Source organism: Diachasma alloeum, unplaced genomic scaffold (genome assembly GCF_001412515.2).
Source record: "Diachasma alloeum isolate Michigan unplaced genomic scaffold, Dall2.0 Dall_scaffold_00810, whole genome shotgun sequence".
Taxonomy (NCBI): Eukaryota; Metazoa; Arthropoda; class Insecta; order Hymenoptera; family Braconidae; genus Diachasma; species Diachasma alloeum.
This window is the reverse complement of record NW_021680940.1, coordinates 27,094-52,919: the sequence shown is the minus strand read 5'-3', so window position 1 is coordinate 52,919 and position 25,826 is coordinate 27,094. Positions and strand designations below refer to the sequence as shown.

At 36.1% G+C, this 25,826-nt stretch overlaps 3 protein-coding genes across 9 annotated transcripts in view; 2 read left to right on the top strand and 1 right to left on the bottom strand.

Annotated features, from left to right (window-relative positions):
* Positions 1 to 11,089, bottom strand: part of LOC107044805 — a 76,071-nt gene extending 64,982 nt beyond the window's left edge. For 2 of the 3 annotated variants that reach the window (XM_015266844.2, XM_015266841.2), the window contains exons 1-2: positions 11,013 to 11,089; positions 9,425 to 9,734 (exon numbers count right to left, since the gene is read on the bottom strand). The gene's annotated coding sequence lies outside the window, so the exon portion shown is untranslated. Of the gene's footprint in view, positions 1 to 9,424; positions 9,735 to 10,468; positions 10,552 to 11,012 lie in introns of those variants that run through there. The other variant, XM_015266842.1, reaches the window with a different exon arrangement.
* Positions 11,090 to 11,934: 845 nt separating this feature from the next.
* On the top strand, positions 11,935 to 20,432 carry LOC107044804 (mitochondrial proton/calcium exchanger protein). 5 transcript variants are annotated; one of them, XM_015266838.1, is made up of 5 exons: positions 11,935 to 12,241; positions 14,592 to 14,875; positions 15,705 to 15,875; positions 16,442 to 17,665; positions 19,003 to 20,432. In XM_015266838.1, exons 1-5 carry the CDS (start codon positions 12,022 to 12,024, stop codon positions 19,396 to 19,398), a joined length of 2,295 nt encoding a protein of 764 aa, XP_015122324.1. In that variant the 5' UTR covers positions 11,935 to 12,021; the 3' UTR covers positions 19,399 to 20,432. The 5 variants fall into 5 exon arrangements, with proteins under 5 accessions (XP_015122324.1, XP_015122321.1, XP_015122323.1 ...); XM_015266835.1 differs by having other exon boundaries at positions 14,424 to 14,875; XM_015266837.2 differs by lacking the exon at positions 11,935 to 12,241 and adding an exon at positions 13,334 to 13,527 and having other exon boundaries at positions 14,424 to 14,875.
* A 4,042-nt stretch (positions 20,433 to 24,474) lies between these two features.
* Positions 24,475 to 25,197, top strand: LOC107044800 (mRNA cap guanine-N7 methyltransferase-like; the record flags this gene model as incomplete). The annotated part of the gene is made up of 2 exons (XM_015266832.1): positions 24,475 to 24,913; positions 25,002 to 25,197. Coding segments are annotated over exons 1-2 (442 nt in total), but the record flags the coding sequence as incomplete, so codon positions are not given.
* Positions 25,198 to 25,826: the final 629 nt, after the last annotated feature.

The window sequence follows — 25,826 nt, the reverse complement described above, 5'->3', positions numbered from 1 at the left end:
ACTTCAAAGTTGATCAACTCCAAAAATTTTCAACTTTTTTTTCCAACTCTTCCCTTTTTTCAAACCGCAAAATTCCAAAGTTTTTTTAAAAAACTAAACAACCGCTGAGACGATTGCCCTGAAAATCCACTGAGAATCAATTCATGTGAAGAAACATCGATTACATAAAATTGATGCAAATCCCATCGTTATTTCACGGAGAATTATCGAATTTGAATGAAATTTACACTTTTTGGCATTTTTTCCGGTGTTTTATGCAAATATCTAAAAAACCGCTGCGTGGATTCTTCTCATAAACTAATCAGTTCTAAGTTACATTAACACGCATCCATTGAGAAAAGAAATTTTGGAATCGCTTCATTCAGTCACAAGATATCGGACCAAATTTCTGTCACATACATACATACACACACACACACATGCAGAGATGTCTTCAAAATTGTATCAGGATGATTCGAGAGACCGAGAAACGTAAAGAAATCATGGAAATTTCACATTCGATTTTCGGGGTCATTACAATAACTTCCTTCGGGTCGGAAGTTAATAAGTAATTTGTCCGGGGGAATACCCATAGAAGGAAAGTTTTTTTTTCAAAAGTTATTCAAAATGCAAAATAGAAGGTGTCACTGGGCGACTAATTGTCTATAACATCATAACTCGAAAAATATTGGTTGTCGGAAAAACTATATAGTCCTTTTTTATTGCTGATGGGTGATAGATTCAGATAAAAATTTTATTTATGCAAAAAAGTCCAATTTACAATACGTTTGTTAATAAACAATATAAAAACTGTATAAAAAAACACGCTTGCGCGTTTTAAAAAATTCTAAAAAAAATATATGTGATAGTGTCTATCAGAGAATTCATGGTCAAATTTTTGAAGGGTGTATCGATATAGGGCCTAAGATATTAACTATTTCGTGAAGCCGTGACAGATAAAGTGGACTGGTGAGCTCGCTGCGCTGAGCGAGTCGTGCTGGCAAATCTGCGGTATTGAGCGGATGTTCCGAGTATCTATGAAGTGAATTCGTGATTATTCACATTTGATTCCATTCTTTTTCTTTATATCTGAAATTATGAGAAGTACAGAAAAACAATAATAATTTATTAAAAAGAAAACAGACCCAAAATGCTATAGGTAAATTCAACGAAGAGAGACGCATTTTTACGTTATTTCACAATGTATGTACATTACTGTTACTTGAAGATATTTTACAATATATTTACATTACTACTACTATCACTATAAGCAAGTGGCAGACATTTTTAAGTCATTTTACAGTGCTTCGAATTTCAAATTCACCGTCCAGGCAATGAATTTTACATTTGAGACTATGAGTATTAGAAATGGGTATAAAACAATGAAATTGTCGAGTCCCCACAATGGGTGAAAAATTTTCAAATCGAATTTTCAAAGCTTGCTCTTCCAGTGCATATTCTTCAATGGTACAAAAAATGGTTTGAATGGAATCAATCGATTCTTTGGCAAATTTATACAATTGGCGCGGAGTAGTGATTGGATTATCATACGGTCTTTGTAAACTTGCTCGTGCTGCGGCTCTCTTGAACGTACCACCAATCCCATCACAAGGTGATTTACCGAGACATGTTGCAAAGAAATGCCATTCAGCATCCACACCGAAGTCCGCTTGGTGATAAACTAAATTAATGAAATTTTTTTTATTTTTATATTGGGAACTGGCACCATCAGAGAAGTGAAAAATTTTTTTCATCACGCTGTGACGAAAAGTGGACTTTTCGGCACGCTCCGCGTGCCTAAAAGTCCAATTTCCGCCACATTGTGATGAAAAATATTGTTCGTAACTCGTGAAAAAATGTTTTTTAGCTCGTGAGATTATATCACTCGCCTTCGGCTCGTGATATAAACCTCCCACTCACCAAAAAACACTTTTTTGCACTCGTTACGAAATATACTATTTAACGGAATATTTTTCTTTTAAAATGCTGATAATTTTTCTGAGAAATGAACGAACAGCTACGGTGTCGTGAATCGAGGACTCGGAAATGACTACATAACTATCGTGTTTCAATTCAGTATCATCACGGTAAGATGCACCTAGCGGATGAATAGTTACTTGATCTTTTGCCCAATGATAGCCTTGAACAGCATCCTGGATAAGGAATCGGTAGTTTTCAGCAAAGTCGCTAAGAATGAGGAATTCGCCCGGTTTCAAGTTCGTTTTGCACTGATTCAAAAAAGCATTTTGGCTTTTAGCAATGAAATCGTGAAGTCTGAGAATTTTCAAATCGTCGCACAAATTAGTTACGAAGAATCAGTCTTCTCAATTCGCCGAATTAATTCAGATCGATCCGTAGCAGTCCAAGTCATATACGTCACTGAGTCGATGGAATTTACATCGCAAATCTCTTCTAAATGATTTCTTGCGCAAAAGTCACCGGAACATTCAGAGCATTCACCAAGGTGGCAAGATGAAGTTGGATTCTCACACATCATTGCACTTGGAACTTCTGAATAATGTTTCGGAAATGTACAGTCATCAAATGAATCTGGTAATTCAAAAGCTTTTAACCCTTGCAATTTCAATTTAATATTCTGATGAATTTTACAAACAGACCGAATAAGTTCCATTTTCCCCAGCCAATACGCATTCGCGAGGACGAAATTCAGCGAACTTTGAGAATCCGATTGTTACGTTCAAAATGCCGCTTGGTGATAAACTAAATTAATGAAATTTTTTTTATTTTTATATTGGGAACTGGCACCATCAGAGAAGTGAAAAATTTTTTTCATCACGCTGTGACAAAAAGTGAACTTCAGAATTTTTTTTTTTTAATTGCGCGAAAACTTCTTTCAAATTAGACAGAATTAAACATTTTTGAAGGTTCTTCCGGATACCCCCTACTTTTACCGAAAGACAATCCTTTTTACCAGGCATGTGCGGCTAATTTCATCAGTCCTGTAGAAGTCTTTAACTAATTCTTCCGTAGTGATACTTACTGTTGATGTGCGTGTTCTTTTTGGAGTAGAAGCTCCTATCCCTTTCTTCTGATGGATCTACAAAGCTCGACGTGCAGTGTAGTACGGAACATTGAAAGTTTTCAGGTTTAAAGTATTAATTGCACCCAAAGTTATGAATGATACAGTAAGAAGGTCATAAATGAAATAACAGTGAGAAACTCGCCAATTTAGGATCCCATGACAATAGTACCACCAAATGTATACTTCTCCCTTGCACATTTCTTCTTTCGTTTTTATTTATCAGTTATGAGTTATAAATATTTTTCTAGAAATTTCAAATACATTATGGGATAATACTTCCACAAACTCTTTTATCCTGCAAATCATAAAACTAAAAAGAATAATTTACTGAGAAACCACTGAGTATGTTTCGGTCGGCTAACTCAGCTCGACGCGACTTCACTAAATAATTAATATCTCAGGCCCTATATCGATACACCCTTTAAAAATTTGACTATGAATTCTCTGATAGACACTCTATCACATATATTTTTTCGGATTTTTTAAAACGCACAAACATGTTTTTTATAAAAATTTTATATTGTTTATTAACAAACATGTCGCAAATTGCACTTTTTTGCAAAAATAAAATTTTTATATGAATCTATCATCCTTTAGCAATAAAAAAAGACTTTACAATTTTTCCGATACAACCAATATTTATCGAGTTATAATGTTATAAACAATTACTTACCCAGAGACACCTCCAATTTTGTATGTTGCATAACTTTTTGATAAAAAAAATTTATTGCCCTCGCGTTTACAGCCATTTCTGAACCTCTTCTATAACATATCCGAAAATCGAGCAAAAGTAATTTTTGACCTATTGAAATAGTGTGGAATGCCTCGTATACGAAGGGCTGCAATCCACGGCACGAGTGGTCGAAAAAACCGCTGGGCACGGGACCATTTGCCCACGGGCCCAAATCTACACGACGTAGCATGTCGGTCAGACAGTCTCGGTCTTATAGGAATTATTGAAATTGAGTATCCATAGAGCATCATTTCCAATACCAATTGTTCCTAAACGATGGCGCTATAAGGCCTAAAACATTTCTGATATGAAATAAGCAGGCCCGTACCCTCCTTTTGAGGGAAATTCTGGTTTTTGGTACCCATTCGCGATATTTAATCACTCCGCTCATATCTGCATGTAAATGTACAATTGTACAATTCGCAATAAATTAATTGGTTGATTGATCAAATTGTTCTCAATTGGTTAATCAATTCTCACATCACTAAAAGTACACATGCTTCATCTCCACACAACTCAAATACACGACCAATTTTACACAATTAACATGTGCCCTTGCATTTAAGTCCGCACCAAAGTATTGCACACATATTGTTGTGAACCTTTTGCAATTCCACATGCCTCTAAATCCACAGATTCATTTAATACATGATAATTTACACGCTCATCAAGTGCGCAGTCATGTTTTTTACATCATAGAATGTTTAGGTGTATCTACACATTGTGCATTTTCAATTCCACTATGTGTAGATTTGAGTACACACTGAAAACGCGTGGAAATTCATGAAAAAATGAAATCCCCTACGTTTTTGACGTGGTATTTCATAAGAAAATGAAATATCAGTGTCTAGTTGAATCTCCACATTGTGGAGTTTAAAAAGCTCAATGTGGAGATTCGCTTAACCATTATATAATGTCGAGAACAAGACTGCGCATTTGATGAGTGCATCAATTAGCATGTGACAAATGAATCTGGGAAATTAGGAACATGTGCAAATGAGAAAAGTTCACAATAATATGTGTGCTACTGTTCAGTGTGGCCATAATGGAAGCGCACAATTCAATCGTGTAAAATTGCTTGTGTATTTGAGTTGTGTAGAGATGGAGCAGGTGTATTAGTCTTATTAGTCTTAGCTTATTAGTCTGCCTCATTTAACAGAAAACATCAAATTTCGATTCTCTCGTGCCTTCATCCACTAGTCCGTGAAATGAAATAATGTGATTTTTTCCCAAATTTTTAAACCATTTTTTAGATCAGCACACGCGATGCAAAGTTTGACGAAAATATCTAACCTACTGGCAGTTTGCAGCCGTAATGCTCGATGAAAAGTCAAATGGCTTTATGACAGTCCTTAGCTAGGTACCAAAAGGGTCGGGGCCGATGCAATGGGGATCTTCCAGGTATAAATGAGAGGTCTTCTTTCGACCATTCATCCAACTGAATTTTCCTCTTACCCGTTGACCTCACACCGAAATTCATCATCCAAAATTGATATTTTTTGGTAATCCTCCGTTCTTTTTAATGTATGAGTTTTTTCTGTCAGTTAACATTCAATTTTTGATGGAAGTAAGAAAACGAATTAGTCCATATGCCAGGAGCATTTCTATGGACATTGCTGTGTCCAGAAGATTTGATCATTAGACATTGTTTTCAAGGTCACTGATTGTGGATACGATAACTTTTGCGAGATCATGCGCTTGCTATTGGTTTATAACAATTTTATTGTTGAAACGACCATGCCACAGAAACGATTGGAAATAGTGGAAAAAGTTTCAAACAAAAGATGTTTGATATGTAAAAATACACATTTATTATTGTATAATTTTTTGGCGCGCTCTAATGCGTTTATCAGCAAACACGATGAAGATAGAGACAAATGGTTCAAATAAAAAATGTTCGCCATCAAATTTGACATATAATTAATTTTTCGAAATTTTTCCCCACAGCTAGCCATTAATGAGATATCAACGCTCCTGTTCTGCATGATGGGGTAAATTATCTACATTTTGTAAACACTTTGAGATACGGACAAAATCGCATCAAGTTTGTTCCTTCATAAACAGTACATAGATTTGGTGCTATTTTTTTTATCATATCTCCATTATTTTCAGAAAGATTACCCGTTAAGTGCAAGCGCCCCCTAACTCACACCCTTACTTTCGACACCGCGCATAGAGGCTCATTGACCGCTCGCACGATTAAATGTTAATTGTAACTCTAAATTGCTCTATCATTTAGGAATAACCGTAAATATTCTATTTACTACTGGGAATGTAAAAATATTGGAAGACCAATTCAATGTAAAACTAGGCCAGGCGCAAGTGCTAAGTGCGGCCCTTGTACTATCCACCCCTTAATGTTTTATTATCTATGCTAGTTAGGAAAAAATTAATGAAACAAAAACTATGTACTTTTATGAAAGACATCATTTTTGTTTGACGATTCTTTCGATGGATCTCACAGATTCAGTGTAATCGCAAGTTGTACAATTGAATTGTTTATAATAATATCTACGATAAATCCCATGAAAAAATAACCGATATATTCATATTCTACGCCCTCGAACCAGCGTATATCATCCATGTTTTCCCGGGGACCTCTTTTTGAGGACAAATCTTATATGCCAGCGCATTAGCTAAATGGAGGAACTTCACTCCAAACTGTGATATCGTTATCAATTAAACTTTGTTGGAATCCGCCTATAAAGAGGAATCCAAACATATTAATACTTTACTGCAATTTCGAAAGTTAAAATGAAAAATTTGAAATTAAAAAGTTCAGAGTTATTTATTGAGTGCAATAAAAAACTACGTTCCATCCGAGGAAAGGTCTAACCCTTTGGCCAACCCTACATCCATTGCATTATATGACTCCTCATAAGTACCCCGGATAATCCGTGCACTTGACTGTCTTGACAAATTCAAGAATTTTCTTTAGCATTTTACATTTAAAATAAAAATGAAAAATTCTAGTTTTTTCAAAAATATAGTAAAATATTAGGTGTACAAATTAATAATGTGCCCCTATATTTCGCGGTTTATAATTGCGTTCAAAAACTTTATATTTCAATATTTTGTATGTTGGTAGAATTCAGTTACCGAAGCAGTAAATACTTCTTACATAACCTTAAAAAATAGTTGTAAACACGATGTCTGTCAATAAGCAACATTTGAGGTACTGCATTCTTTTTGCATTTCAATTAAAGAAAAATGCTGCCGAGGCTACTCAAATGATGTGTACTGCTCTTGGAAAAAACGCTGTAACACATAAAACGTGTAAAAAGTGGTACCAGATGTTTAGAGACGGAGATTTCGATCTTTCGGATCGAGAACGGCCGGGTCAACCGCAAAAATTTGGCGATGAAGAACTCGAACAACTTTTGGCTGAAAATTCTGCTCAAAGCCAAACAGGGCTTGCACTACACCTCGGAGTGACTCAACAATGCATTTCTTTTCGCCTACATCAACTTGGCAAAATTCAAAAGGAGGGTAGATGGGTTCCTCATGATCTGAGCCCCGAAAATAAGGAGCGACGACTGGAGACGGCGCTATCTCTGTTCATTCGATTCAAAGAAAAGTTTTCTAATACAAAATCATTACGGGCGATGAAAAGTGGGTGTTATACAACTCTAAACGCAAAAAATCGTGGGTGAATCCCGGCGAACCATCGACGTCGACTCCGAAACCCAATGTCTATGCGAGAAGTGATGCTGAGTATCTGGTGGGATATGAAAGGTGTGATATATTATGAGCTACTTAAACCTGGCCAAACTGTTACTGCGAAGGTTTATCAACAACAGCTTATTCATTTGAATGATCCATTGGAGCAAAAGAGGCCATATACTGGCAGCGGAAGTAGACAAGTAATTCTCCAACATGACAAGGCTCGACCGCATGTCGCCAAAGCGACTAAGGCTATTATCTGTGAATTAGAATGGGAAGTTCTCCCTCACGCGGCTTACTCGCCTGATCTCGCCCCATCCGACTACCACCTATTTTGGTCTCTTCAACACCACCTAGCTGATGAACGCTTCAAAACAATCGACGAGGTCCGAAAAAGCATCGATGCATTTATTGAGTCAAAACCGCCAAGTTTCTCTCGCGAAGGGATTCGTCAGTTACCAGTGAGGTGGAGTAAAGTCATCGAAAATAATGGAGAATATTTCGACCGTTAAATGTCTTTTTGTTTTTTTATAATAAACTCTGATTTTCGTGAAAAAAAGCACCTTATTAATTTGTACACCTAGTAGTTAAAGAATCTTGTATAGAGAGCTCACACTGAAATAAATTTTCTAAATGACCTAAATGTCCTACTCCACATGTAAATTTCCATAAGAACTTACAAAGCTCTGTACTGACCCTAAAAATGGTTTAAAAATTTGGAAAAAAATCACCGTCTTAGTTCAATTTATGGGCTATTAGATGAAGGTAAGAGAAAACCAAAATCTGAAATTTGTTATAAAATGATGCAGACTAATGTGTATTTTCAGTGATGTGTCAATCTCTCGTGTGCGCAACTAGATGTGAACAAAGTTCCTGCGCACATTGCCGCGTGTGGAGTTCAAAGCTGTGCTCGGCCCTCTTGTGAAGAAAATACGTGTGCTCGAACCGATGCGTACATTCATGCTCTGACATAACTTTTTTTCGGCCGTTGTCAATACTGCCATTTGACTTTTGCTGAATAGCCGTCTGACGACGAATAAACTTGGAAGCCAGTTTCTACTTCGAAGGTAAGTTTCATTGCCTCTTAAAAGGTAACGGTACCCCCGGAAAGATCGTTGTAAAACTACCCTCCGCTAGATGGATACATACCAACTAATAGATGGCATTGGCATAGATGCGATGATGCCAGTTGGTAAAGAATTCTTGTAAATTGTGTTGGGCGCCAGAGTGGGGATGCCGCGGGCTTATGGAAAATGAGAGGAGTGGGAATACACCAGAACCATCTAGCAGATCCTTAGAAATTTATATTTGCAGCGTCTTCCCTTTTTCTACCTGATTATTTATCATTCAGTTTTCAAATAGTCCGTACGTCCAAGTTATTCGGAGAATCTTAACTCTTGAACTTTAATTGGATTACACATTGAAAATCGTTCGCCCTGACATTTGTATTTTGAAAGTTGTCCGATGATAGATAAGAAATTTGGCTTTTTTCATTAGTTTCCAGCGGTAATTAAATCGGTAATTTTTTATTTCTCACATCAACGTGAAAATTGTTCTGGACATAAATAATCCCTCCAATATCAAATGTATAAAATTTTAAAAGCCTTAGTGAATTATTTGGCTGCCAAATGACCGTTCGGAAATTCGTCGATAAATTGAGGGGGTACCGTTTCCTCTTAATCCCATTGCACAATTGAAAAGTCAACTTGACAGATATAAAAAAACAGGACGTTACATGTACTGCGTAAAAGTGAAACTTTACACACTAATAACACAATTTACTAATGTTCAAAATGTTAAAAAAAAAATTGTTTCAAAAGAGTTCGTTGGTAAAGTTTTCCTCAATCTCTGAACAATACATTAATAAACGTTCATAAGGAGAAAAATTTAAGCATAATAGAATTCATTAAAACAGTAGTTTACTCATTGGAAGAAAAAAATAACCATCTGTCTGTTGTGTGACTGTAAAAAAAAGAATGAATACTCTATTTCTTCCATAAACTCACCTAATGATATTTATGTTATTGTCCTTATTGAAAAATAATTCGACTCCAGTGTCTCCACCACCTTCTTACCGGCAACCCAGTTGAAAATTTCCAAAGATACTCGACTATTACGAAAGAATATCCTCGTTGACGAAGCAATTATTCACTTATCAAAACAAATAGCTGTGTGAGTTCCTAATGTCTTAAATTATCGGTGTTCCATCGGTATCCGTGTGGCATTGATTGTGGTACCCGGGTGGAGGATGCGTCGTTGTTGAGAGGATAGCAGGCCTTAATGAAGGAAAAAGATTCTCTTCTTCCCATGTTGACTCTAAAACAATAAGCAAATAATTAATTCTTCATGAAAAGGAGAAAGCAAGATAATTTCATAAATTTAATGTAGAATTTTCAGACCAACGGCGGTGGCTGTGTGGTTAGAGCGCGGGGTTGGCACGCGGACGATTCGGGTTTGATTCCCGGTCGGAGGGGGGAGGGGGGCAAAGTAATTTTTTAACGCACTACTTCTAGTGGATTCCACTAATGGATTCCTCCAAATTCCTTCCTTTCAAAGAGAACTCTCAAATATTTTGTAGATAATGTTTCAGCTCATGTATTCTTGCCTGAAAATTCAGTTTGAATAATTCTGCATGAATCTCGTGAAATATCAGTGAAGAGGAAGTCTCTTCGTAGATAGGTCTCGAAATTTCTCATAAAAAAGCCTCTTGAAGTTTTCATTTACTCCTTGCCTTTTCAAGTTGTTGAACTCATTATCATCATATCGAACATTGTATTAATTCTCGTTACCTCGTTTGATTTGCTAAAAAATATTGCATGAGCATAGAACATTAATATTCATTATTTGGAAAAAAATGTTGATAAATCGTTCTCTTCTCAAAACTAAAAAAATTTGTTGCGGACAAAATAACTCGAAACTTGTCCCTACAATTACCCATGAAAGGGATAGATCTGTAGCTATCTAGATATATATCGACGCGAATCGTTTTGCCACTTTCTTACCGATTTATACTAAATCTCAGTACAAAACAAACAATCTCTGTCCACTACCTCAAAATTAAACTATTCCAAAGCATCATTATGAACCTCCCACTGAAAAAGAGAAACCTCACTCATACACCATCACAATGAAAGCCATTCGCATATCTAGGACTGACACAACCCTAAATAAATCACAAAGCCTGATACAACTGTGACTCATATCCTTGAACAAACGCACTCATCATCCGTCAAGAGACAAAAAAAAATCCAAGTTAGCACATATACGTCAAAAACCCACGTCACAGCAACCGATAAGGTATCCAAATGTTGCAACGTCTGTCATCGCCCGAAAACACATGCATATCCCTCAATGTCACTGGAACACAGGCTTCCAGGACTCATGGACAATGCAAATAGCCTTTATTGTCGTTTGCATTTTGGATTAAATCGTAGACTCGTACTTACTACTTTTGGTGCACTAAATCTGGGATTTACATGAACGTTGCGAGATTATTGCATTTCCACTTATCCGCCAACATTTATTCAATCATTATGATAGTGTCGGAGAAGTTTATGAAATATTTTTCAAAGGAATTAGGGAAATTATGATTACCTGCATATCCCGAGAGATGATATTTTCACCCCGGCCTTTTCTACACACCCCACTTGGTGAAAAACATGGCGGGCCACTAAGCCCCAGTTGCACCTCCCTTCTTCATGACTATGATCAGGGGCGTAAGCATTAGACGGATAACCCGTAAGGTTTTTCAATTTTTTTTCTTCTTTTTGCACGAAATTTGTTTTTAGGTTGAGGTCACGGCGCCCAGATTGTAAGCTTTAGAATGATACAAACTTACAAAAAAAAAACTCCGTATCATCTCAATTTCTCATTCTCAGAGTTAATGAATTAACGAGTAATTGCATCTTCGGCTGACACTGTGGATTAGGCGATGTAATTTTTTTGCATGAGTCTTTACATTAGAATTTTTTTTTCTCAAACCTTAAAAATACATCGAAAAATTATCGGTTACATCGATATAATTACAATTGCGATATTTAGATCCAATTCTTTTTGTGACTGCGGTGATGTAGACATACGAGTATTAGTATACCATATTTAGGAATTGTAATAATATTATAATTAACTATTATATTTTCCCTCTATGCGTGCGATATAGTGCACTTACGAATGAATATTGTGATAAAAATACGAATGCAAAATGCTCTAGTAGTAAAATCTATAAAATTGTAGCGATAAACATGATCCCAAAAAATCAATATTCAGATATATTTATACTCAACATAATTTTAGTATGCTACAATATGTAGTCAACTACTCCAACAAAACAATCAATTCTTTAATCAGCATTTGTAGTTTGAGATTATTTGAATGAGCTATTTAAAAATACTGTAGAATTTCGATTCTGCCGAATGGTAGGGTAACCAGATCAATTCGCGATCGCAAAACCGCCGTCAGCGCTACGGCCAAAAATGCGGGACCGTGGAGAACTACTATCTTGCGGAGCTGTTGAGAACCCTAACCTTAAATAGTGCTGAAATGTGAAATTGTTTCAAGTACAAGCCGTGAATTAAATTTTGCTCTTATAACCTACCGATTGTTTATGAAAATGGCACAGAACAATTATCTCAAGAATTCGAAAAGAGGATGCTGTGTTCCACAGTGCAAAGTAAAGGATAAACTGAATTTAAGTTTCCGTAGTTTTCCATCCGATTCAATTTTACGGAACAAGTGGATGGAAGCATTGAAACTGAGAGGAATTTACGATGAAAACATGAAAGTTTGCTGTCAACATTTCTCTCTTGACGATTATATAAAGCGGCGTAAGTATTTCATATAGAGATGAATATTCTATAATGAAATTAGCCGAGTCGGTTGAGTCCCTTTTTTGTTGAATATCTCGTAACCGAAAGCAAGTTAAAAAATTTTGGTAATGAACTTTTTTAGGTCTACATTTTTTGTGTCTACATCAATGAACAATTTGCTATTTCATATACTCGAGAGCCTTGGCGCACTACCATCAGATTGGTTCCGCAAGAAAGTAATTCTACAAACCACCACCAGACGGCGAGAAATCGCTTTTGCCATCGCAAGCACTCTGCTGCACAAGTGCGGGTTTTATTTAAATAATTGTATACAAACACTGGATTTATGTAGAAGATAAAATTATAATGAATATATTTGCACTTTGACTTTCGTTGACAATAACAAATAGAAACTTTGAACACAAACTCAAAGGAGAAGATCTCTAGATCTTCACTAGTCCACGTAGGTGGTGGATCTGCTGTTAATTCTAGTCTTAAAATTATTCTAAGTCTAACGCGCGAAAAAGTCATCCCACTCGAAGGAATGGGGAGCCAATCATGTCCTTGGACTTGGTCGATGGGGTTGGTCTCACACCCCCACAACCGTTCGCTCTAACCCAGCCCCAAACTCTCGGGCCTACGTGACCCAAGCAAAGGGCCTCACCCACACATGTTGGGGAAAACAAGGGAAATTCCAAAGTTTTCTTGGGAAAGAAATAAACTCTCTCAAGAAAGGTTTTTTGACTCCGACGGATCAAATTGCACTCGAAAAACTCATCATATAAGAAAAAAGAGGTACTTGAAAGGGATTAACCTCCGGGTGGTCTGAGGATGTTGGGACATTCCCCAGTTTATTGCTCTTTTCCTGTTCTTGGGTTTTTCCCGAGTCTTTGTTCAATGAAAACCTAAACATTTCTCTATTTTAAAAATTATTAAAAAACATCTCGATGAATTAACTTAGAAATTGAAAATAATAAATTTGAATATAAATCCTAAAGTTAGGGAAAATGGCGGTCGTCTAGGGACCCTGCAACCGTCGCTGGTGCATATGCGACAAAGGAAACTCCCAATTTTGGCAACACTGGAACATTCCAGCTGACGTCTTTTGACCAATATCACACTATATAATACATTTTCAGCGTATATAGTGAAATATGTGTGATGGCTGTAACAGTGTCTATCATCGGAAAAGAAATACCGACATCCGAAAATACGCGAAAAAAATATAATTCACAAATAATTTAACATGAATACTATTGTGTATACGAAGGCTATGGTTGGAGTTAATGCCGGTATTATAAGGCGTACGTAGCATTAATTCATACTCACACAGTCGTGTTATACTATTTATTTCGTGAGCTCCGTGGGGATTTCCGCAACAGGAAGAAAAAAATCCGAACCACTAAGGGGAACGTGCGTTCACCTTTCTACTACCGTTTTTATATATTTATTTATGTAACGTTTTATATTTGATAAATTCATAGATATTCATGCAGAACTATTATTATACGTGATAGTGTTATCGGTTCTCGACGTAGATTTATTACGGAAAAATTCGTTTTCGTTTTAGGTAGTTGTGGCATTCAATGGGGACCAAAGTTTAGGCGGTCCACATGCCTTTTCTCCTTGAGATTGTATTTAAAAAATCTGGAATTGATGGGTATAGTTTAATAATCTGAGATCTTTCAGGATTGACTAATTTCTATTTATAGAAATTCATTTGTAACATTGATTATTATGACACCAACCATTGTCCTAGGTTGATTCAGTGTAGTGGAATTTCGTAGAAAAGTTGTATGAATGTTTTTAACGGTTGAATTAATTTATAACGGTGTAGTGATTTTGAAGATGTGATGAGATTCAAGGTGTTCCCACAACTTTTGAGTTATTTACATTGCTTCAGTTTAAGAAACGAATTTTAATGGAATTTTTCAGGACCCAATGCTTACAAACCTTTTTTTTAAATTTGATCAGCTACAAAGAGGTTTTCTTCATATTTTATTCCAAAAAAGGAGTTTCCGTTGGATGAAATAATACTTCCAGTTAGCTCTAGGTGAAAAAAAGAACTATATAAAAGAAAATCCTCTGGAACATTGCCTTTCGTAGATATTTGCAAAATAGTTCACCTACTAATCCATTTTGGACCTTTTTTTTTATTTCTCCAATCTTTCTGTTGCAATAAATTTTTCTTTAATTACAGGGTGCTGCTCAAGACAACGGTTTTATATCGATAATCACAGCCTAAGTCTTTTATTTCCGTATACGAGTACCTTAGAAAAACTAATTGTGTCCAGGATTGACCCCGTAATCCAAGGATCAAATATTCAGTTCTCTTATTCTCAGAATCGAAGTTTTCACTTTGCTCCAGCATGGAGGGGTCAGGAGCCTTCGTCGAAAGTGGAGGAGACTGTCAAGAGTCTCAAAGAAGAGAAGGAGGAGAAGGAGAAAATGACAGTTGCAGTGGCCAGCGACGTTACCAAGATACCTGATAAGGCTGCTGCTCAAAAGAGAACTTTATGGCAAAAAATAAAGGCTGAAATGCTTCATTATTATCATGGATTCCGGTTGCTGGGGCTCGATATGAAAATATCAGCGAAACTCATTTACAGGGTGCTCAAGGGAAAGGAATTAACAAGAAGAGAACATCGATTGGTAAAAAGTCTTCAACTGAAGAGCAAAATTATTGACAGAATCTTAAACAAAAAAAAACGGCACACAAATTATGTTTATTTGAAGTTTTGTTCTATTTCCAAGTTTGTCTCATAGTCTAAGTATGGAAAGAGAAATACTGAAAATTAGATACCAGGGCTAAATGTTGAAGTCAATTATCAGAAAGTTTATAAATATCTATTGGAACCTAAATAAGTAGACAATTGTTTTTTTTCTAACTGAGCACAGCTATGGTTGCTAATGATCATGATCATGTCCTTTAATGATAGAGTTTTTCCTTAAAAGAGGATTTTCCAAAAGACGTGACAACACCCACAATTACATATACGCCTATATGTGGCTACGTGCTAAATTGATACATTCCAACTGTTTAGATCATAGTTAATCATTCTACTTAAAAGCCAGGAGCAACAACTCTTTAGGCTATCGTGTAACTCGATAACGAATGATTTTATTCTCACCATCTTTTTACGTGATTCACCTGGCATTGAAACTAATTAGCCATAATTTATTTGATTTTGCTGATGGTTTTTCCAGTAATTATTAAAAAACCGATAAAAGAAATCTCACAAACAATATGCTGTAACTTAACGACAAATGGCATGATTTCCATCATATTCGGATAGAATTGAGAGGCCGTTGATATCAATTTCTTGAGCCATGTAAAATTATTCAATGGCCTAAATCGTCAAAATAATTTAATAATTAAGGGGACACCAATTTATTCACCTTGTTTTACTATCAAATCTCCGAATTAGACAGGTTTCACATCCTGAAACCTTTTGTTCAATCACTGTCATTTTTTTTCTAGCTCGTCAAAACGACTGGTGACATGTTTCGACTCATTCCTTTCTCAGTTTTCATCATCGTTCCCTTTATGGAGTTTCTCCTACCAGTGGCAATCAAATTTTTCCCTGGTATGTTGCCATCAACCTTCCAGACTGCAACAGAGAAAGAAGACAAGCTAAAGCAAGCTTTGAAGGTAAACCAAGGAGACTATTCAGTACTAGCTGCTATCTTCGTCATTTCATGTTGATTCTGTCTGACATTCACACTAAACATTAATCAAGTCAAGAGCCTAAGAAAACTGAAATCATTCTCATTATTATCCTCTTGGTGGATCTCATTGGTGATCACGATATTATCGATTCTGTACAAACGGTGTGGAAACTTTTTTTTATCGTTATTTTACATCGCTTCGACCCGGTTAGGGTATGCTGCGATGATGATCAAGACTTTAAATGGTTAGATCTCACCATTCTACCCGGCCGGGTTTTGAACTCGGAACCTTTCGCATGTGAGGCAATGAACTTACCCACTGCGCCAAGCCACCGGGCAATCAGGTGTGGAAACTAAAAAAAAATTGAAAAAAAATTTGTTAAAAAATTGATATTTTGTGGGGTGCAAATATTTGAACGAAAAATTGCGACTTTTTTTTTTTTAGAATTCCCTCGCTCTCAATATATTTTTGTAATAATCTGTTACAATGAATTCTTGAATATTTTTCTCGTCTTTAGATTGACATGAAACCCCTCAATCTTCTTCCAGGTAAAAATAGAGATGGCAAAGTTTCTCCAAAAGACGCTGGACGAGATGGCAGTGCAGTCACCAAATCACAAGTCCGAGAAAGCGAAAGAGTTCTCTGAATTCTTCTACAAACTTCGTTCGACTGGCGCTACAGCCTCCAACGAGGAGATAATGAAGTTCTCGAAACTTTTTGAGGACGAAATCACTCTAGACTCCCTCTCGCGTCCTCAACTAATCGCCCTGTGTCGAGTTCTAGACGTACAGACCCTGGGCACAACTAACTTTCTGCGTTACCTCCTGAGAATGAGACTCAGAAGTCTCGCAGCAGATGATAGATTAATCGAGAAGGAAGGCGTTGAGACACTGACACGAGCGGAACTCCAGCAAGCTTGCCGAGCACGAGGAATGAGAGCCTATGGAATGCCGGAAAATAAATTGAGGGACCAATTATCCCAGTGGTTAGATCTCAGTATCCACAAGAAGGTTCCTCCTTCACTCCTACTGCTCTCTCGAGCTTTGATGGTACCGGAGACAATGCCAATGTCTGATAAACTCAAGGTCACTATCTCCGCACTTCCTGATGACGTTCTAGCAGCGACAAAAGGTGCAATTGGTGAGAAAGAGGGTAAAGTTGACCACAGGACGAACATTGAAATTATTAAGATGGAAGAACGTAAAATTGAGGAGGAACGTAAAGAGAAAAAAGAAACGAAAGAGCCTGAACCGGTCATTACTGCGAGGGACGAGAAGAAGGATGAAATTACGACCAAGGATGTTAAAGTGCTTGAGCAAGCCCTTGATTCTATTGGAAAAGATAAGAAGCTTGTCATAGAAAAAGAGGAGCTCAAGGAGCTTAAGGAAGAGATGGCAGAGTACCAGGAAGATATCAAGGAGCTTGATCAAATGAAGGCAGAGGCCCAAGGGGAAATTGAAGACCTTAAGGTCTCTAAGGGAGCTAAACGGCTGTTTAATAAAGTTAATAAGATGATTTTGAAGATGGATGATGTGCTAAAGGAGTTGGAGAAGAGCGAGGAGCAGGTGAAAAAGAAGATTGAGACTTTGAAACCTGAGGAGAAAGAGGGTTCTGAGGTAGTTGAGGAGCTGGTGAAGGTTGACGAGCTTATAGCGGCTATCAAACAAATCCAGAGTGTTCCAGACGAAAACAGGTTGTCAAGGATTTCCGAGATTCTCGGGAAGATTGATGATGACAGGGATGGTACAATCAAAATTGAGGATGTGCTGAAGGTAAACTCAATTTAATGAACAAGTCTAGAAAAAAATGGTTAGGATTTTGAAAATTACAATGATGATTTTTCGATATTTTGACCTAAATTCATCAATTATAGAAGAAAATTTCTCCGGTACATTTCTTCAGCTCTAACAAGAGCCTTCCAACATTTTTACGTTATATCACTTATTTTGAACATGATTCGATAATCATAATTATAAGGGTTCTGATGTACCATTGAGAACATTGAGTAAAACTTTTCTTAGCTGTTGCATTATCAATTAGAGGCATTTTTTAAATCATAATAGAGATAAGGGTATCAAAGAGGAATCGACGCTTCATCTTTTTCTGTTCGTTGAGGTTATATCCTCTAACTATTGTGGAGGCAAGCACCATAGGAATTGACGCTTCAATAAATATATTTCTTTTGGTTGATGGTGATGATAATGATGGATGTTTTTATGGGAATTTCATTAATTCATGGATGAAAACTTCACTCGCACTTCCTGTCTAATCTTCTCGTTGCTGGGACATAACTAATAAAATGTAATTTTATATTGGATATAAACGATTTAATCACTTTACCTAATACTGAACTTTTCATTGAACTGAAATTTGAGCTGAGAATAGCTTCTTTTACTGTACAACTTTGTTACATTCTCAAGAACGGTGTCCATATGTCATAGACCCAAGCGAAAACGCATCACTCTTTTCAACATTGAATAATTCGTAAACTATGATTACACTAGCGCCACTTGATGCCCTTTCGTTATGCTTTTTTTCCTGACCGATTCAATATTCCTTTTTTCAATTAATTGTTTATAAAATTCTCATTGCAAAAAGCAACACGACCAATTAGAGTAGTATGTCCCAATTTATCAGCTGTTAAATTTTCATATTACAGTAAATGATTTGCTCATGTTCTCATTCCGATGCTGACTGAATACGATTTTAATCATAATTACAATTGAATTCCTTCTAGAACACAGTTTAGAGTGCGAATTTCTGGAATTCAATGTTTGCTCATATTCTGGTAAAAGAGTGTGCCCATACTGTTATCAATTGTTAGTTAGTTCACACGGTAATTCAGTTAATTTGTTGTTCATTTTATAGCTTAGAATATTGTGATCTCGTGTTTTCAGCACTAAATTAAAAATTAAATCTTAATTTGGAATATTGAGTCATAACTTTTTTTTATTCATATCAGAAATTTTGTATTTGGATATTATTTGCTCTAAGTGAAAAAATCCTACAAGGAATTTTTCACAAAATGACCCCCCAAAATGAAACCACATATGACATATCTTCTTTCAACCATGAAAAAAATATATCTTATCATTCTTCCCTATTCTAGGTGATTGAGCTAATTGGCAAAGAAGACGTCAAACTAAATAAGAAGCAGCTGAACGAAATCATTGACCTAATAGATAAGGAAGAGGTCTTAGAAGTAGAGGATCAGATCTCCAAAGCCTTGAAGAAGGAAAGCAAAGACAAATCCCCAGAAGAAGTTCAGCCCGAGAAAACCTCTCCAGTACCTTCAGCTCCTCCTACAAAATCTGAAAAACCCCTGAATGAAAACCTGAATGATGGAACCACTCCAAAGATCCCAGTAAACTCAATAGCTGAGGAATTGCGAGATCCAGCACCAGTTTTAAAGGATCCTCTGGACTCTGAGTGCATTCGAAGTTCCTCGCTAACCAGTGTACCACCTCCAAAGGCGAAAAAAACTGAAGGTTCCAAGCAGTTGTGATTTGAACGTGTCCCTTAATTGAATTAAAAATACCAACGCTTAGTCCAACAATCTTTCTTTCTTTTTTTTCTCTTCTTACCAGAATGAACTTCGCAAGATTTTGGAAATGGAGATGAGCAAGTTAGAAAAACAAACTGAAATGAAATGAGAATTTAATTTCTTCTGCAGCGTCCAATATGTTCCATTTATTCGTGAAGAAAATCATGGTTGAGTGCAAGCAGTGAAGAATTCAGAGAATATCAATGATAATTAATCATACTTCATGGAAGGGAAATTAATATATTTGAACCACTTATGTGTTCAAGCACTGCGCGTAGGTGTCACAAGAGAATATTCAATGTTAATTTACGTGCTGAAAAGAGCAGGACACAGTAAAAAGAAGAGAAAGTAATTTTTTCGCCATTGAAATACAGTGGGACAACGTGCTGGACACGACTAAAACGAGTCGATTTTTCCTTTTACTTTTTTTCTTTTCGATTTGGATTAACTTCGAAACAATACCATTCCATCTCTAAAAAACGGTAGAGAAGTGGTAAATAAGAAGAGATAAGTTCAGAACAAGTGGATATTTTAAAAGATGTATGTAATATTTTCCTGAGACAGATATTTAGAAAAAAACTTTGCAAGAGACATTTTCCGTCGAGGATTTTGTCGACTTCGAAACAAGTCTCTCGATATTTTTTCATTGTCAATTTATTATTACTATTATTATTATCATTATTTTTAAACTGCTAGTTTTCGGGGCATTCGAGAGTTAATGGGTAAGGAGTTTTGGACTTGTCTGCTTCTATCACTTCGCTTCAGAGTCAACTTTATTTTATGTGGCATTTTCGTGATGAAATGTTCTTTTTAATAATTAATTCAATTTATACGATTTACGAGGGAAGTATGAAACAGGAGGATTACATGAAAACAACTGAAATACACTGTTTATTAATAATTGTTTCGAGTGTTGAGACGAGACACCGTGTACAATTATAGAAATAAAAATGAAATAATATAATGCTTGATAATTATTAACGTTAGATAATAAATCTTTTATTTTATTATTGTGTGTATTAGTACATTACATGCCCGAGCCTCGGAAAACAGATCACCGTCCCCCACGTGCAAGATTGCCTTCCGAGCCGAAGGCGAGCGCCACGAAAATCGGCTTTTTCAGGTTCCGTGACACGAAAAAAAAATTTCGTACGAAACGAGTCTAAAAAGGTCTTAAATGGGCGAGGAGAGGAGATGATTTGAGATAGTATATTTCGTCACTAGGCCGAAAGAAACTTTTCTGGCGAATATGAGTTTGCAGCCCGAGCCGAAGGCGAGGGCTGCAATTATATGAGCTAGAAAAGTTTTTTTTGGCCGTATGACGAACAGTATTTTTTGTCATGACGGCCGTAGGCAGAGATTCACGGACGCGGAGCGGAGCGTCCGTGAAGCGCTGCCTCACGGCCGTCATAACAAAAAATACTGTTCGTCATATGGCCAAAAAAAACTTTTCTAGCTCATATGATTGCAGCAAACTCATATTCGCCAGAAAAGTTTCTTTCGGGCCTTTCGGCCTAGTGACGAAATATACTAATAAAGGAAAGCATAATGGCTGCCGAATGAAAACTCGAATTGAAGAATGTCGAATCGATTCACCGAAAGTCGAAGTCGAACGGACGTGTTCGATCATGAACTTATGAAACAGAAATAGAGTGTCGTATCGAATAAATTGCCACATGTTGTTATCTTCAGAGTCATTGCGGCGGGTGAAAGACGCATTCTCATGAGAACTTTCATGAGAATGAGCAATTCGGCCGCGACAGTGCTATTTACGAAAATACGCTAGAATTACAAATCGGATTTCTAACCTCGAATAAGAAACGAACACCGTGTATACATTAAATACATCAGTGCATATTTTCTATAATACACGCATTTGTTTATAATTAGTGGAATGGGAAATGATTTTTTGGTGATAAAAGTTACGAGCTGACAAGATTAAATTATAGATGATTAATGAACTTGAATGTCGAGAATGAATTGAAAAAAAAAAATAGAAAATCTAAAAATATTCAATTTTAAATTTTTCATTCGATTTTGGTTATTCGATGGTTTGTTTAATGAAATCAATACTTATATGACAAAATAAAATAATATTGATTTTTTTGCCATGGACCTAATTTTTGGTGAAATTCTGAAAACGGAAGAATTCGTTATAATTCAGGAATAGTACATTACATGCCCGAGCCTTGGAAAACAGATCACCGTCCTCCACGTGCACGATTGCCTTCCGAGTCGAAGGCGAGGATGGGGTTTTTCAGGTCCCGTTACACGAAAAAAATTATTCTTTGAGTGAAACATTGATTGCTATTGGATTATTTATATAAAAAATGATTGTGGTCTTCGAAAATTGTGATTTTCCAATCATTTCATTAGTGTATTTCAGAAAGTCGACTTCATTTTTTCCTAGCAATTATACTGTTGAAAAAAATTGAAATTCATGGATAGTTCAGTGGTAATTTTTAGGAGCAAGACATTTAAGTTAAATTGAGAGAGGAAAGTCATGAAATTTAAAAATTGACTGAAAATTTAATGGAATTCAACATTTCTTAACAGTATGAAAATAAAAAGTTGCTTGAATTTTCATTTAAAACGTGAATATTCTGCACCCAATTTCTTACTCTGTATTTTCGATTGATAAACCAATTATAATTGTTCTAATCATTTAGGTCGGGGGCAATAGAATGATTCAACTTTCTTAATGTTGCGCTTACTAAGGTTTTCTCCAAAGTTGATTAGAATCAATAACTAGAATTATGAGTTTATTATGATATTTTTTACATGAAGTGCAGAAGAATCTGAATGCACTACAGTGCAAATGATGATAGATTTTTTCACGTTGAACAAAGAATAATAATAATATAGGAATAAAAGAAATTCAGTTATGAATGAACAGCTGTGGCTCAATATTCCATAACAGTAGAGAACAGGAATGATGATATTTTCATAATATCTGACACATTAACATGAATTTCAGATTCACAAAAAAGAATCGAGCAGAAGTCAAATTGTCATTTTACGTTTTAATTTCCAAAATTTGGTGCTGAAAACATGAGGTGACAATATTCTAAATGGGGAATTATGTTGATGATATGAACAATAGATTAATTGAATTACCAAGTGAACTGATTGAAAAATTGTATCACGGTGTTGGCAAGCACTTTTACCAGAGTATCACCAAACATTGAATTTCGGCAATTTACTCTTCGAATTATGTTCGAGTAGAAATTGGATTGTAATTATGATGGAAATCTTATTCAGTGAGCAGAGGAATTAGCATATGCGCAGATTATTCATTGCAATATAAATATTTCATAGTTAATAAATTGAGGCACATCATTTTCATCAGTCGCACTGCTTTTTGCAATGACAATGATTATGAACAATGAATGGAAGAAAGGAATTCTGAGTCCGACGGGAATTGTGTTATAAATATGGTAAGAGAGCCCTTCAGTTTGACTAAGATAGTAATCAAAAGTCGAAACTATTGAAACTGATAATATGAAAATTTCAGAGTCGGTTTTATCTTTTATGTGAGCACTCATCAAGAGATTGTTAGAAATTGATAAATACGTGTTTCAGCTTCGTTACAAAATCCATCTCTAAGGGGGTGAATAGGGAATGAATTATAGAAACTTCGAGGAAGGTTGCAGGTTTCCAAAAAAATCAGAACTGTCAATTTTTTTCCCAAATGTAAGATAATTCGGGAGTTTTCCAAAAATTCAAGACAATTATGAGGTTTTCTGAAGAACTTAGAGACAATCTATGGAGTTTTTGAAAATTACAAAACATTTACAATATCTCTCAAATATTCGAGGATTGTTGAATAAATAATGGGAAAACAATTGATAGGAAAGGGCGGCATTTTGCAAATAAAACTGATTTGAAGCAGTCATGAAAGCCCGAATACTGCACTCTGATTCATTGAAATGCGAAAGGAGGAAATAATTTGGTAATTCTTCAGATTTTCTCCACAATTCCACAAAAATTTTCAAGTTTCTTGAAAAAAATTAATATAAATTTCGAAAGATTATAGAAAATTTGCAAAAATTTTAGATGATTAGATGATGAAAGTTGAAGTTTATGACATCGTCGAATAAAATTGTGAAAAAATCATGAATGAAGCGAAAACACTTCGAATTAGCGAAAGAAGATCAGAATTGACCCCATAATTTTTCTAGAAAAATAATTGAATACTTTTGTCAAGTTGCAAACGGAAATGAAGAGGGAGGCGAAGACAAAAAAATTATGGCCTGTGAGAAATTTGATAATTGTTGTTTTGCACTCTGAATATAATTTTGATTACAATAGTAATTAAAATTTCATTCAATGAGGACGGAAACTCAGAATTAGTGGATCACTTATTATAATATTTAAATTGAACAAGCAATGAACCGAGACGCATTGTTTTCATTAACTTTAACACTCAATAGACTAAAACGGCGATAAATCATTAATTTTCGAAAGAAACAAAAAAAGCAAAGGCATAATAAATGGGCATCAACGTCGCGGCCGCTTGCGGCCGCGGCGGCGCTAGTTTGAGAAATAATATATACACACAGAGTATTCCGTTAATATTTTGGAAATGAGTGGATTGATGAGAATTTATCGAGAGAATCTTTTTAACTTCCTGACCTTAAGGGAGGAAGTTATTGAAATAACCCCGAAGATCAAACGTGCAATTTTCATGATTTGTCGACGTTTCATAACCTCTAAGATCATCCTGACGCTTTTTGTGTGTGTGTGTGTGTGTGTGTATGTATGTTGTATGAAATGAAAATTTTGTCCACAAAATATCTACTGAACAAATGAAACGATTTCATTAATTTTTTTTTCAATCAATGTCTTCACGTAACTTACAACTGATTAGTTTGTGAAGACGATCGCCTCTGCGGTTATTTAGGAATTCACAAAAAACGTGAAACAATCAGGGGAAGCGGGCATATGATAGTGAGCATGTCACTGAGTGATGTTTCGATGCTTTCTTCGCCATCAATAAATTGATAATATGCTTCCGAATGGTTTCAGCTTAATTACATTCAAATCAATTAAATCCGCGACATTATATTCGTGAGTTTGAATATCTACCGCGAAAAAGGCGCCACTAGGAAATTACTGAGGAATCTACATTACTAGAGTATCTCTAGATATGGGGAATGCGCCGTCTAGGTATTATATGTCTATGCAAATAACACAGTGAGGATAAAAAAAAGATACGTTGATAGTCGATATGTCGTCTCTATCAACCCCTAAAGCGGTAATCGAGAAAAAATCCAAGGATTCATTATCCGATAATGATGAAAAAGTGAATAGGGAAGTTGAGAGTGTAAATAAACCATTACAACAAAATGATGATGAGAGAGGAGAGCGAACCGATGTGGCTGAGAGTTCAGAATCGCGAAAGAGAAATCATGATGACAATGAGCACGCCAAGAAGTCAAAATTGGTGAAGTGCAACACTAGAGCGGAAACATCGGTGGGCAGACGATTGATTGATAATTTATGGCGAGTAATCGTGAGTGCAACGAGAATTGGGATTTTCTTAATTGACGAAAATGTTATAGACGAGTGGGGTCCCGTCGGATTTATCGACTGGAAGCGGCAGGGATGTTGTTGAAGCAGAGGACAAAGCTGCCGATCACACGAAGGTTGTTGCACAGTATTACAATGCCTTGGAGGAGAAGGGACTGTCTCAAAGAGCACAGAGTCGAATTGTTTTCATGAGGAACTTCAATAATTGGATTAAGAGCATGTTGATAAGTAATTAACCAGTTTTTTTTCAAACTACTTCAATGCTTTGTTCCGCTGCGATCTTCATTACAATTCGTGCACAAGAAAATGTGAATTATACCTCATAGAATATTCACGTTCAAAAGTGTATGTCATTTTATTGCGAAAAAAATCTTCGGGTGGCTGTAGCTTTGATACAGACGTAATTTTACATGGATACGTCTCTGGTCTTGCCTTTCCTTCACTGAACATCAGTTTTTCATTGTATATATTTATTATATGTAGCTATATTAGAAGAATTTGGGATATCGCACCGTCTCGTCATGATAAAACGTTTTTTATAATCACGATACGATTGAATTGTTATATTGGGCTCGCTAAATAAGAAAACGCCACCTAGGCTCTAAGGCGCATGGGCACTCACACACACAACACAACCAAATTTTGGGTTTGAGTACGCGCGTATATGAGCGCCTTAGAGCCAGAGATTATAAGGGAGATTGCTAGCGCCAAAGAGGATAGACCTGAGTAGAGGCCCGGATCGGGGGTTTGACTGACTGCAAAAATGTTAGTTGGTACCCCACGGGAAAGGCGGCGTCCCGGTCGAATTGTCGGTAAATGTGAGTCGGGTGCGTGAGTAACTCGGCGTCGGCAGTAGC